Consider the following 13,020-nt stretch of genomic DNA (forward strand, 5'->3'; position numbering starts at 1 on the left):
CAAATGCTGACTTTCCCAAAAAAAGTCCACTGAGGGCCCTGAGAGGATGTGCAGGCAGTGCCAACCTGTGGAACTGGAACTGCGAGGCAAGCGGCTGCTGCTAGAGCTGAGATGGAAAAAAGGAGTTTATCCCTTTGCAGTCTGGGCTGGGGGACAGGGCACCTGCTTCTGGATGCCCAGCCAGCGCACACCCAACAGCAGGATCCGTGCCATCAAGCCAACACACCCAGAGATCACCAGGTGGGTGTGACAATCCCGTCGCCCAGCGCTCATCTGATCCCGAGCCGGCCCCGGGCAGCACCCAGCTCGCCAGCCCCATTCCGCCCTGCCTTATCCCGCGGGCCACCCCGCCGGCATCCTCATTTTCCCCAAGATTAGCCGCGGCGCGGGAGCCTCCGCGCATCGCCAGCAGGTGACAAATAAGATTTTTCCACTCTCCCGAGCACCCGGCATGGGTCTGTCATTGAAAATGCAAAGCAGCGCGGTGCCAACCTCCGCCACCCGCTCTCACCTCTGTCAGCCCCTCAGTGCTGAGCACCCAGCCAGATGAACCCTCCCCATTATCGCCGCTAGACCCCCGCTCCACCCGCTGTGCTCCCTCGGCAGTGCGGGGGTGCAGGGCATGGTGCCTTCACACCCAATAAAACAGGGCAGGTTCCCGGAGGGTTCTTACAGGGGTGCTAGTTTGGGAGGGTCAGCCTGGGTGGGCAACGCGGCTTCATGGTGTCCTTTGGGTGCACCCACATGCCAGGGGGAGGTTAGCACCACTGAGGGGTTGTTCCTTATAGTAAACACTTGGCCGAAGACTTGCCTGTTCAGGGTAGGCATCACCCCACAAATCCCACCCCCAAGGAGCCCCATCCCCGGCACCCAAGGCGGGAGTACTAGAGTGCTCCATCCCGCAGCTGGGTACATCTACTCATTACCCACAACCTTCGCCCATGGACTTACCTTTCCCAAACACCCCCGCCCCCCCAAAACCCCTCGGTTTCCCCCAGCTCCAAACTGGCATCCCATTACTGCCGTGCCCCCAGCCCAGAGCAAGGCACTCCCCCAGCAGCCCCCAGCCCCACTCCCCCGGATGCCGCCGCGTCTCCCCTCCGCTATTGTCAGAGGGTTGCCTCTGCCTCTGTCTGCGAAATTAATTCGGAGGTGGAGAGGGAGAATTATGTAAAGTGTGGTTATTCTGGAGCGGCGGGGGAAGCGCGGCTGATGGCAAAGTGCCTTTTTGTGTGTTTAATATGCATTTTTTTCCAGCGGTGCATTTTCAGGCGGGTAATTTGCTGTCTTTTCAGACCCCGATCAGTATCATTTCTCCGGCAATGACAGCTTTTATTTGCACTGAAATGAATGCTGCAAAATTTCCAAGAAATAGCCGAGCCCTGTTGGCTGCCCACCCCCGCAGGGCCGGGGCATGGGCACCCACCCCCGCAGCCCCCTGCCCACGGCCCCGCTTGGCAGCGCAGTCCTGGGGTTCTGGGCACATGCGTATGCCAGTTTGCGCACCCCGAGTTCACAACGGTGTGTGCTCCCCTGGCTCCCCCTTCCTGGAGCCCTGTGTGCACATCAGCCTGTCACACCTAGGGGTGGGTATATACACCCACACCAACGCGTGTGCACATACAGACACCCCTCGTGCATGTGCACAGCACCTCCTCCCATGTGCACATGCACACACACACTCTCCTAGTTTATGCATACCCCTTGCCTGAACACACAGACACACAGCCCTCCTTGTGTGGTGGTGGGTCTCCTCCCCACTTTGTATCCCTCCCAGACCTTGGCATAGCAAGATCCAGAGCACTCAGCTGGCAGGAGGGTTTGGGGGTCCCCCACTCACCCTCCTCTACCCCAGCACAGCCCAGTGCTCGGGGAAATCAAGGCACAGAGGGGCAGGCACAGATGAGTGCTCTCTGCACAGCCCATTCCCTCTGGGCACAGACAGCAATGGGTGGGAGTCTGGAGGAGATGCAGGGGTGTGAGTGTGGCAGTTTATCTGCACCTCTGGATGTTGGGAAAGAGGAAAAATGCTGTTTGTGTAGGTGTGTGCCGCGTGGGCGTTGCGTGCCAGAGCTGGTTTGCCGGAGCCGCCGTGCTGCCTTTGCAGCGGCCGTGATGCTGCATGTACACACCTGGCTGTGCATGTACACACATGGCTGTGCATGTGTATGCCCGTGTCAGCCCCTGCCCATGCCCCAGTGTGTCTGACAGAGTGTCTGCAGTGGTGTCCATGTCAATGTGTGGGCATCTCTGACTGGTACAGCAGCCCTGGCTGTGCCCAGGCAGATGTAGCTCAGCTGTGACATTAATGGTGTGTCAGGGTGCCCATGCATGTGCAATGCTGCACCCCCTTACAATGCTGTGGGTCTTGAACCTGGGCTCCCATACAGCCCCAGCTTCGGGTCCCCAGCTGCAGAGGTGCTGGTGCCTGGCATGGCCAAGGTTAACTCTGCTGGAGCCCATGGGCACAGTGAGGGGAAGCTTTAATTTAATGAAGTGTGAGGCTTTTTATGGGCTTTTAATTACGTGGTGATAATTAACATTATAGGCCTCCGGGTCCCGCTGGTGCCAGGCTGCCCTGTGCCAGCTTCCAACTGTTTGTAAATAAATCCCATGGGATGCATGGTGCCCACCCCAGGGCATCCAGCTTCTGCAGCACGGAGCAAAGGCAGCTCCAGCCCCCTCCTCCCCAGCCAGGGTACACTGCAAAATGTGGTTCTCCACCATTTTTCCCCCACCTGCACCCAACCACCTGGATTTTTCCAGCCCTCTGCCTGACCAGAGCTGCCAGCCAGCAGTGCCAAGTTTGGTGAGAGCAGGCACAGGCAGCAGTGCCACACTTGTCACCCCTGCTGGAGCTCAGCCTGTCCAGGAGCAGCCCCCCGTGCTGGGGCTAATAGGAAGCAATCCATCAGGCAGCACTGGGCACACTGCCCACCCACCAGGCACCCGATGGATTTATCGTCCAGCACCCAGGCAATTTCCTGCTCTCCTCTAATCAATAAGGGAGGGCAGGGGGCAAGGCTAGCTTCCCCCTGCAGGTCATGATGCATGTGGGGAAATAACGATGCCCCAGGAAACAGGTCAGGAGACCGAGGGTGTGTGGGTATGGATTCCACCAATCATTTCCCCATTTCCTGCCAGGATCAGGGGATCAGCACCCATAGGGGTGGGGGGAAATACAGATTAATGCATCTGGATGGCCCCCATGCAACGGAACTGGGGGTACTACCAAGCAAGATCCAGGGTGCCATACGCTGCAGCCACTAGGGCCAGCACCCGGCTGCTTCCCCCAACCACCCAGCCTCACACAGGGAGACTAGGCCTCCAGGCTCCCCTCCCCCAGCCTTTCCCATTTAATTTTTCCTAATGAAAGGCAGGAGGATGGCGGGGAGCTGGGGCACCAAGGTCGAGGCTGCCTTTAATCAATCCCTGCTGCTGGCTGGGTGCCCGGAGGAGCTGGCGGAGGAGAGGATGGGGGCTGCGGCAGGGGAGAAAGTACAGAGGGGGTTGCAGGGTGCAACTAAGGGCCTCCCAGCAGCCAACTGGGGCACCCAGTGCTTGCCCCCCCCACAGGACCCTGCTATGCCCTACCCCAAAGAAAAGGCACCGTGAATGCACCTGCCTGTCCAGCCCCAAAGCTGTGCTGGAATCCTGCCAGGATAGCTTTAATCCTCTGCAGGAGACATCCCCGAAAATCAAATCCCCTACCTGCACCCACCTCTCACTGTGGGGTACCCTCTTTGCCCACCAGGATGGAGACACTGGGGCCATCCTCAGGCTCAGGCTGCTGAAGGCACTGGGCAGAGGAGTGTGCAGGGAGCCAGGGAGGACCTGAGGGTCACCTAGAGCTGGGTGCTGGTGACAGCGCTCACCCCGTGCACCAGCACGGTGGGGCCCAGCCCACGGGTGAGCAGCTCCAGCTGGTGCAGGTAGAGCGGGTAGAGGCTGGTATCGGCCGGCGGCCGCGGCAAGTACAGGAAACGCACGGCTGGTGCGGGGCTCTGCTCCAGGACCAGTTTGTTGGCAGCACACACGTACTCATCTGACACTTGGGTGGTGTTGCTTGGGAAGTTCACAACCCCTTCCTCCTCTTCCTCCTCCTCCGCTGGCCCTCCTGGAGGTCTCTGGCAGGTTTGCCAGTGTAGGTGGGTGATGGCATCCCAGGGCACCAGCTGGATCTGGGCCTGGATGCGCAGGTCCTTGAGGAGCTGGCGCAGCTTCTCCTCCTGGGCATGGGGCATGGTGCCTGCCTCCACGCAGAGGAAGAGGCGCAGGCGGGCCCGGCGCCAGGCCCGCGCCATGTTGAGGACACAGGCCATCTGCAGCAGGAACAGGCTGCAGGTGTCGGCGTAGCGGGCGCTGTCGGGCCGCAGCAGGTTGACGGGCCAGACGTGGATGGTGGGTGGGGGGCTGGCAGCCCGCCGCAGCTCCCAGGCCTTGTCCAGGCTCTCCAGCTGCCGGGCCAGAAGGACATTGCGAAGCATCTTCAGGGCGTCAGCAACAATGCCCACGTACTCCCGGGCTGACAGCAGTTTGGGAGTGGTGGGTGCCCGCAGCGGGGGGAAGCCCAGGGGCACCTCCTCACGGGCGCTGGTGAAGGCGGGGTGCCGGGCTAGACCATCCTGCGGTGCCTCGTCGTCGTAGAAACCCAGCACCAGGGTATTGGGGCGCATCCCACCTGCCAGAGAGATTGTGCCAGCACAGCTGAGCAGAGGCACAGAGTTCCACCAGCTCTCCTGGCACTGCAGGTGTCAACAAGCCACAGCTTGGCTTTGGCATCGCTCACTCTGCCGATTTCAGACCCCTAAGGATCACACCTAGATATCTCCAAGACCTGACTCAATTTTCACACTGCCCACCCAATACCTCTCCCACTTGGCTTCAGGACTGCCCGGGACTGGGTGCTTCCAAACCTTCTGGCGTATTTCATCCAGGTGTCTTCAAGCCCCTCAATACTGCCAACAGCAATGCTTCCAAATCCCAACCTGCTCACCCCCAGATGCCTCCAAGAGCAAACGTGGCTCTGGCCTCGACCACCCAGGTGCCTCCAAACCCCTTGGCACTTTCTCAATCCACAGGACAGCAGGATGGACCCTCACACATGTCCAGACCAGGCACCACTTACCAAGGCCAGAGGTGAAGAGGAGCTGCCGGACGCCATGCCGCACTGAGGATGCAAGGGTGAGGCTGACAAAGGCCTTGACATTCAGTTTGTCCACCAAGCTCAGCCACGAGTCCTGCTGGGGCTGCAGTGGGTCCGAGGGCAGCATGTCTGGGTGGGGGGCAAAACCAGCATCAGTAGGACAGATATCCCATACTGAGGCTAACCCTGGTGTCCACCCTCGCTGCAAAACCCTGTGCCCACCCCAGCACCCATGAGATGGAGAGGGGGATGCAGGTGCTTAGAGAGAGAAATATAAAATTATACATAAATATATACAAAAACCCCAGGCAGCCCCATCCCCACTCCCCAGTTTCAGGCCATTAGTCACCACAGCAACAGCAGGGAAGGGGGAACAGAGCCTATGCATCAGCCATCACGTGTGCAAACCAACACACACGAGGGTGCAAACACCCCTAAGGCACCTGGACACACAGCAGCAGGCATGAGGTGAGGATGGACAGAGGCACACACGTGTGCAAGGCTGTGCTAAGTACGTGCCCATGTGTGTGCTGGGTGTGTGCAGGTGCTAACCTGGCTGGCACATGCCTCATGTGCATAACAACACCAACACATGCAGGAGCCCCACGTGAATGTGTAGGGATGGACACTTGTGCACACGCTGTATGTGTGTGCACAGGAGGCATGGGACAGACACAATTCACTCATGTCTCCCCTACCAGCCAAGCTCAATGTGCCACACATGTGCCCAAAACACTGACATTCCCCCAGGCATCATCTGGGCAGCAGTGTCAACACAAGGAACCTGGGAGTCCCCTAGCAGCATAGCAAAGTGCAGAGGCCACTAGCACAGGAGACAGTGCAGATCCTCACCCAAGTCCTGCAGCTCCACATGGCCCAGGACGTAGAGGCCACTCTTCTTGAGGTCATTGACAAAGTCGATGAGGCGGGCGCTGCCTCGCGGGTTCTGCACCATCAGCAGCATCTGCGGGCGCCAGAACTTGACGTGGTCCTTCCGCACATCCAGCATCAGCAGGTACTTCCGCACCTGGAGCGCAGAGAGAGGGAAACAGGTGAGGAACCCTTTTTGTTTCACCAAACCGCCCCCTGGGGATGCCAGTCCTGACGACATGCTACCCAGGACACAGCTGAGCTGCCACGGGGACACCAGGTTTCCACCCCATAAAGGGACAACAGGAGGGCAGAGCTTACCTGATGAAAGATGAGGGCCTGGCTGATGTAGCCCCAGGTGCTGCTGGGTGAGAGGTAGTGAAGGGCAAGGAGGAGGAGGAGGAGGAAGCCCAGGCTCGCCGAGGCCGACACAGGGCTGATGAGGAACATCATGACACAGCAGCCTGCAATGCCCAGCAGGCATGTGTGCCAGGTGAAGTATCGGAAAGTGGGCCTGCAGCAGGGAGGAGGAGACGCCTACTGTCATGTGGTGCCCATGCTGCCTGTAGGGAGGGCACAGCAAGAGGTGCTATGCCAAAGGGCCACACCACCCACCCACAGTGATTCTGCTGTGCCAGCCCAGGGCATGTCAGGCACCCCAAGCACTGGAGGAGAGATAGTATCTCCCAGGGAACTGGGCAGCCTGCTGCTGCCAGCCCTGGGCAAACAGGGCAATGATGGCCTTAGAGCTGGCACTGCCCTGGCACACCCAGGTAGTATTGGGCAGCACATGGCAGCGCTGGCAGCCATGATGCCCGCTCATTCTGGTGCAGGGAGGTGGAGGCAGGGAAGCGAGAAGCTGTTATTTTCTCTAATTGCTGTTTTCCCTGAAAGGTAATTAAAATCCTTTTCTGCTGTGCTTGATGGAGACCTCAGTGAGGGGAGGGAGGAGGCACCAGATGTGGGGTGGGCGAGGGGCCTGTTGCTACCCATCCCAGCAGGCTCCTCCCAGGCACTGATCCTGCCCCATTCCGTACCAAGTCAAGGAAGCAGCTGGGCAGGGCAAATGGGGGCCAAGCCTGGAATAAGCATCAGCTCTCCCTTGGAAATGGGGACTCCCAGGCAGTCCACCCAGCCCTACTTGTGCAACACCTCTGCCCACCTGGGGGACTCTCCCTGCTGTGGAGTCAGCAACCATGCACTGAGGGCAGTAGGCATCATCCAAGAGGGAGATCAGGCTCCCCCCAGCCATTCCCTGTGCCCCAGATTTGGGCAGCCATACCAGCCCAGCCTCACACCAGAGTACCCTGCACCCAAGGCTCAGGCAGTCTGCCACACATACTCCTTCTTCCTGGAAGATATCTTCTCCTCCTCCCACCCAGAATTCCCCTCCCTCCCTCCCCCTTCTCCGTTAGTTTAATTAGCACTAATGGAAAGTGGGCTCCATCACTGCTTGGCAAACTGCCTGGGGGATGCCGGTCGGGCACAGGCTATAAATTACCTCTGGAAAGCCTAAGGGGAGGGGGCAGGTGGTACCCAGTGGTGCTGGATTTATCTGTACCCACTCAGCAAAGCAGTGCCAGTGCATGAGAACCATGCCAAGCCAGTGGCATTCCAGGACCTGCCCCCTTCTCCCTCCCCAGGGATAGGGGTGTCTCTGCCCCTCTAATGCCCAGGAGAGGGGTATTCAGCTGCCCACCATCTCATCATAAATCTCAGGCACAGGGATGGCAGGGGAATCACAGACAGAAGACTGGAGGGATGGGTGCCTGCCAAGCATCTCAGCACAGTCTCTCTCCCCTGTGCCAGTGGGTACCTGAAGTTGGGGGCTGAGGCCCATTCCAGTGCCAGGCAGGCCAGGTTGACAGTGGCATAAACCAGGAGGAAGAAGATTGTCACAACACTTGCAATGGTGTTGAGCTTCCCAGAAAAGAGCACAACCTGCAGAGAGCACAGGGTGAATGCATACCCTGGGATGGCACGTCAGGCATGTGCCCAAGCCATCCCTGTCCACTTGGGGTGTATCCCAGGGGTATGATGGGTAAGGGTACAGATGAGAATCCCTTTCCCTTTTTGTGATTTATCCTTAATTTACGGGATATCTCCCATCTCAGGGAGGAAAGGGCACAATTGCAGCAGGACACCCAAGGCAGGGAGGCTGGGGGAGGAATCCCAAGGGGTAGGGGGACATGCCTGACTCCACAACACCCAGCCCAGGTGACAACCAACCTTCACCCAGCACGGCCAAGAAAGAAGCACCGCTTACAAACTCACCTGCACCATCAGCCAGGAGAGGATCACTGCCATCACTGGGTTCCCACTGGCAGATGTCTTCTTGGCCAGTGACAGTGCCCGGCCTGCAAGGCAGAGCTGGGAGGTTGGGCTGGGACACCCAAGTAGGCAGCCACAAGTTCAACCAACAGCCAGGAGTCTCATCCCCACCCTGAGTGCTGGGACGAGGGCAAATTCCAGGGCATGCAGGTGACTCAAATGGGCACACATCAACCCACAAACCATCACCTTCACACCAAGAAGGGAGTTCCCTAATGTCAGGGCTGGTCCCCAGCAGGGAAAACCTGCTGAGTGGGCTCCAAGGAGTGCCAGTGCACTCTGGGCACTCACCAAAGAGATCATCCCGGGCCAGAGCGTACAGGATGCGGGATGCCCCAATGAGGTTGCTCATGGCTGCAGAGAGAGTGGCAGCATAGATGCCCACAGTGACCAGTGGTGGGAAGATACTGATGTCACGCAAGAAGCCATAGTCTTTCTGCAGAAGGATCCTGGAGAGGGACACAGACACACTGGCATCTGTCTCGGCCCAGGCCGGCACACCCTGGCACCAGGCACACCCTGACATGCACACAGGTGGCCATACCTGTTGCAGGTGGCACACATGAGGAAAGCCAGCACGTTGTAGACAAGGTAGGTGAAGAGCACAGCAGAGATGGTGCCCCGTGGGATGGAGTAGCTTGGGCGCTTCAGGTCCCCTGTGGGCAGGTGCAGGCAGCATTAGTGCCCCCAGGCACAGCACACCCCGATCTCTCCCAGCCTCAGCTCCTTCTCCCAGTGCCACCCGGCCAGGCATCTCCTGTCCATACCTGACATGTTGGAGCCTGCCATGATGCCGGTGCAGCCGTTGAACATCACTGCAAATACAGAGCTAAAGCTCATCATCTGCCCAGTGGTGTAGTCCACCTCATACCGACCTGCAGGACACACAGGCAGGGGCTGTGATGGGCTGTCCAGGGTGGCAGAGCCCCACCACAAGCCCTCTTATCCATGTCCCCACACACAAACTACAGGAGAAACTACCCCACAGCACCTGCTTTGTGCCCACAAGCTGTCCCTACCCTCCAGTAAGCCCCATGTGACATGGCAATGCCAGTGGGCACAGTGAGCACAGGCTGGGGGAAGCCTTTCCTCACCACCCAGGTTGTCTCGCAGGGTTTCGAGGGAGAAGCCGGTGAAGAAGCCATTATCGGTCTCAGTGCCATTGACGTTGGGCAGGCGGATGGGCACCTTCAGGGGCCGTGTGGCAAAGAAGCTGACAAGGATGGTGCCCAGGACAGCTGCGACGATGAGGAAGATGAGGAAGGTGGCCTTGGCGTAGATGGAGGCACCCACGAGGCACACGAAGAGGCAGAGTGCCAGCAGCACGGTGCCATAGAGCAGCTCGTACCAGTAGCTCTGGGGCAGGACGTGGACTCCTGAGCCTGCTTCTTGCCCTGGGCAGAGACAAGTCAGGATCAGCAAGGCTTGGAGGGGGCATCACTGGGAGCAGAGAGCTACCAGCATCATGTCAGGCATGATGGGCACCAACTCACTGGCTAGAAGGCTGGGTGAGCTATGGCTGACTATGCTGGACATAGTGCTAGCACACTGCCTGGCACAGCACTAGAGCTGCTCAGGTAATGGATACCTGCCACCAGGCAGGGTGGTACTCACCAGGAGGGATCCCAAAGCTGTCCACCACTGCCTCTACCAGCCCCAGCACATAGAGGGCACTGCCACACACATTGGCCAGAAAAAACATGATCCCGATGCTGCCCCCAAACTCTGGGCCCAAGGCACGGCTGATCATATCTTGCTCGAGTCAAGGGAAGATGTCAGCAGCATAAACCACCATCCGATGCTCCCATGCATCTCTCCCAAGCCAAGAGGGCCCCAGCCTCAGCATGGCACCTCAAGGTCACTAGATAGCCACAGTTTCGTCCCACATGCCCTGTCCCAGCAGCACCGACAGCAAAGGATACAGTAGGCTCCTCCAGCATCCAGTGCCCCGTTGGTGGCAATGGCACACACAGACAGCACCGTCATGCCAATGATGAAATATGCCACTGCAAACATGGCCAGGGCCTGGTACAATCCGGCATGACCCACCACGAACCCTGCCGAGGATGGGAGAGGCCAGTATGCCCATTAGCTGAGCATGAGCAACCTGCAGGACAGAGTTCCTGGGCACTGCACCACACAGACATCACCCCACCGAGGCATGCAGCCACCCCCATCCCTGTGCCCACAGCTTCCCCCGGCACCTGCCAGCCCCTCCATTCCAGGATGAGGATGCTCCCACCTCCCATCCACAGCAGCACCCACCAGTTCCCCCCCTCCCTCAGGGTTATCTCCATCTTCCACCTGTGTCCAGCCCAGGTGTACCCAAAAACCAAACAGGGAAGGGGCTCTGCTGCCACTCTTGTTCCTCAGAGCGCAGTCAGGAGCTCCCCACAGGGATCCCGTGGCTGCCTTGCTTGCCTACAACACAGCAGGAAGTAGAAGCAGTGCGGGTGTCCTGCCAGCCATGGCACCGCTCCCGGGGGCGTGGGTGGGTGTTCCCGAAGAGAGGGAGACCAGAGCCCCGCCCGACCCTGCCCGGGGTGACGGGAGAGATCCCGACTGGCAACACTGCGGGCAGGAAGGGGATGCCCGCGGCTGTGGGCGATGCCCTATCTCAGCCACAAGCCAGGCCGCGGATGTGCCCGCGGGAGAGGCAAGGGGGGGTGACCGGGGCACCGGCACCGCAAGGAGCCCTTGGGGCGACAGGCTGGGTTTGGGGGCACCCTCTGTGGTCCCCAGAGAGCCGCAGGGCATTCGAGGGCCAAATGTAAGAGTGGGTGAGGGTGTTGGTGGAAATAAAGGGATGCCCCAAAAGCACTGTGGGCCTAAGTAAGAGGGACTGCTAACCCAGGAGATCTGGGGGACGTGTGAGGTGTGGGGCAAGGGAGAGAACTGACAGGGAGAGCCCTGGCCCCCCAGAGTGGTAAAGTTCCTCTTCCTGGCAGCTTTCCTTCCCCTCCACCCGACTCTACCCCTACAGCCCCGCGGCCCCCGGGCTTACACAGCCCCGGGCAGGGGGGCCAGGTCAGCCAGGGAGACGCTGGTGCCGGCTGTGGGGCTGCGGGAGTCGGAACCTGGACGAAGACCGCAAGCAGGGGAGTGGGAAAGGAGTGAATGATCACAGGGGAGCTTGGGGCGGTCTCAGACGGGGGAATGGTCTCAAGGCCACCTCCATGGCCCAGCAGGGCCCCCTGGGCACGCAGCCAACTCCCGCCCTGGGCTTTCCGTGGGCGGAAAGCGAAAGAGGAAAAGCTTTTCCCGTTCCCGGACCAGGGCAAACATTGCCCGCCCCCGCCTGCCCCGGGCCATGCTGGGACACTTACCCCCTTCAGGGCTCCCCAGAAGGCTGCCAGCTGCCCCAGTCCACGTCCATCCTGCCCCCTACATCTCCCAGGGGTCACAGTAACAAACTCATAACCCAAAGTGGGGGCAGACCGGGAAACTATGTCTGCCCTATGCGCACACACACAGAGGGGCAGCTGAGTTCTGTCTGCTGGGCGATACCAGGGTTCTGCCCTTGGGACGCCGGGTGGGATGCTGGAGAGAACTGGGGTGCTGGAGCCTGTCACTGGAGGATGCCTGGGAAGCAGCGGGGTCCCAGCACCAGGGGACAGGTGGACATGAGGACACTGGAATCCCGTTTAGGGAAGGCGCTGGGAAGATACAGGAGTCCTTCTCCAGGAACACTATGGTTTTGAACTAGGGTCCCTTACGAGGGTCCCTAAGGTCCTAACCGGGTTTCTGTCCTGCAGGTTCCTGTCTCTGGGCCCTGATACCCGAGCCTCCACCCTAATGGGGTCAGATGGGGACACACAGCACAGGGGCCCCAGCCCGGGGCGGAACTGAGCAGGCAGGGGAAGGGCACCGGGGCCCCAGACTGTGGGCACTGGGGTACGCGTTGGAGGGGAGCACTGGCACTGCAGCAGAGACGGAGGCTCAGGAGAGGGCACTGGGAGGGCACCGGTGACCCAGACTGGGCGGCTCGGGGCTCCAGAGGCAGAGGCCCCGGGATCAGCCGGGGGCCAGGCTGGGGGTACCAGGCAGAGCTGGTGGCTCTCGGGGGGCCCTGGGCCGCGGCCGGGAGCGGGGGGCGCCCCGGGGGCGACGGCACTCACCGAGGCGCAGGAAGAGGACGACGCTGAACATGGAGAGCAGCGTGGGTACCACAACGCCCAGGAATGTGGGCAGTTTGCGGGGGGCGGCGGCGGCGGCCCGGCCGCGCTCCCGGCCCCGCTCCTCCTCGGCCGAGCCGCCGCACAGGCGGTACGTGAGCAGCGCGCTCCGCTCCGAGCTCGCCATGGCCCGGCCCGGCTCCGGCCCCGCCGGCCCCGAAAAGCGCCCGCGCCCGCGCCCGCTCCCGGCCCCGGCGGCCCCGCCCGCCGACCCGGTCCCGACCCGCTGGGCCCCGCCCCACACATGGCCCCGCCCCACACACGGCCCCGCCCACGACCCTCCGCTCAGGTCACGCCCCCGACCGCGCCCCTTCGATAAGCCCCGCCCCATTGATATGCCCCGCCCCGTGTGAGCCCACCATCGAGGCCCCGCCCACCGCCCCCCACCTTGTCACGGCCCCTGTCCCAAAATGCTCTCCCATACTGGTCCTCTCCACCTCCCCCCCCAAGCCCCACCCCAACACCCCATAAAGACTTCATCCCCGTCCAAGTCACTCC

The 13,020-nt window shown here is 60.6% G+C and overlaps 1 protein-coding gene across 1 annotated transcript; it reads right to left on the reverse strand.

Moving 5' to 3' along the window:
- Positions 1-2,502: 2,502 nt before the first annotated feature.
- SLC12A9 (solute carrier family 12 member 9) lies at positions 2,503-12,675 on the reverse strand. The gene is made up of 13 exons (XM_014871615.2): positions 12,466-12,675; positions 10,270-10,404; positions 9,962-10,099; positions 9,442-9,741; positions 9,115-9,222; positions 8,892-9,003; positions 8,639-8,796; positions 8,291-8,373; positions 7,833-7,957; positions 6,338-6,530; positions 5,999-6,173; positions 5,129-5,275; positions 2,503-4,681 (listed from the first exon to the last, which is right to left on the reverse strand). The coding sequence occupies exons 1-13, from the start codon at positions 12,647-12,649 to the stop codon at positions 3,846-3,848; spliced, it is 2,694 nt and encodes an 897-aa protein (XP_014727101.2). The 5' UTR covers positions 12,650-12,675; the 3' UTR covers positions 2,503-3,845.
- Positions 12,676-13,020: the final 345 nt, after the last annotated feature.

This window comes from Sturnus vulgaris, chromosome 10, assembly GCF_052056855.1.
Source record: "Sturnus vulgaris isolate bStuVul1 chromosome 10, bStuVul1.hap1, whole genome shotgun sequence".
NCBI lineage: Eukaryota > Metazoa > Chordata > Aves > Passeriformes > Sturnidae > Sturnus > Sturnus vulgaris.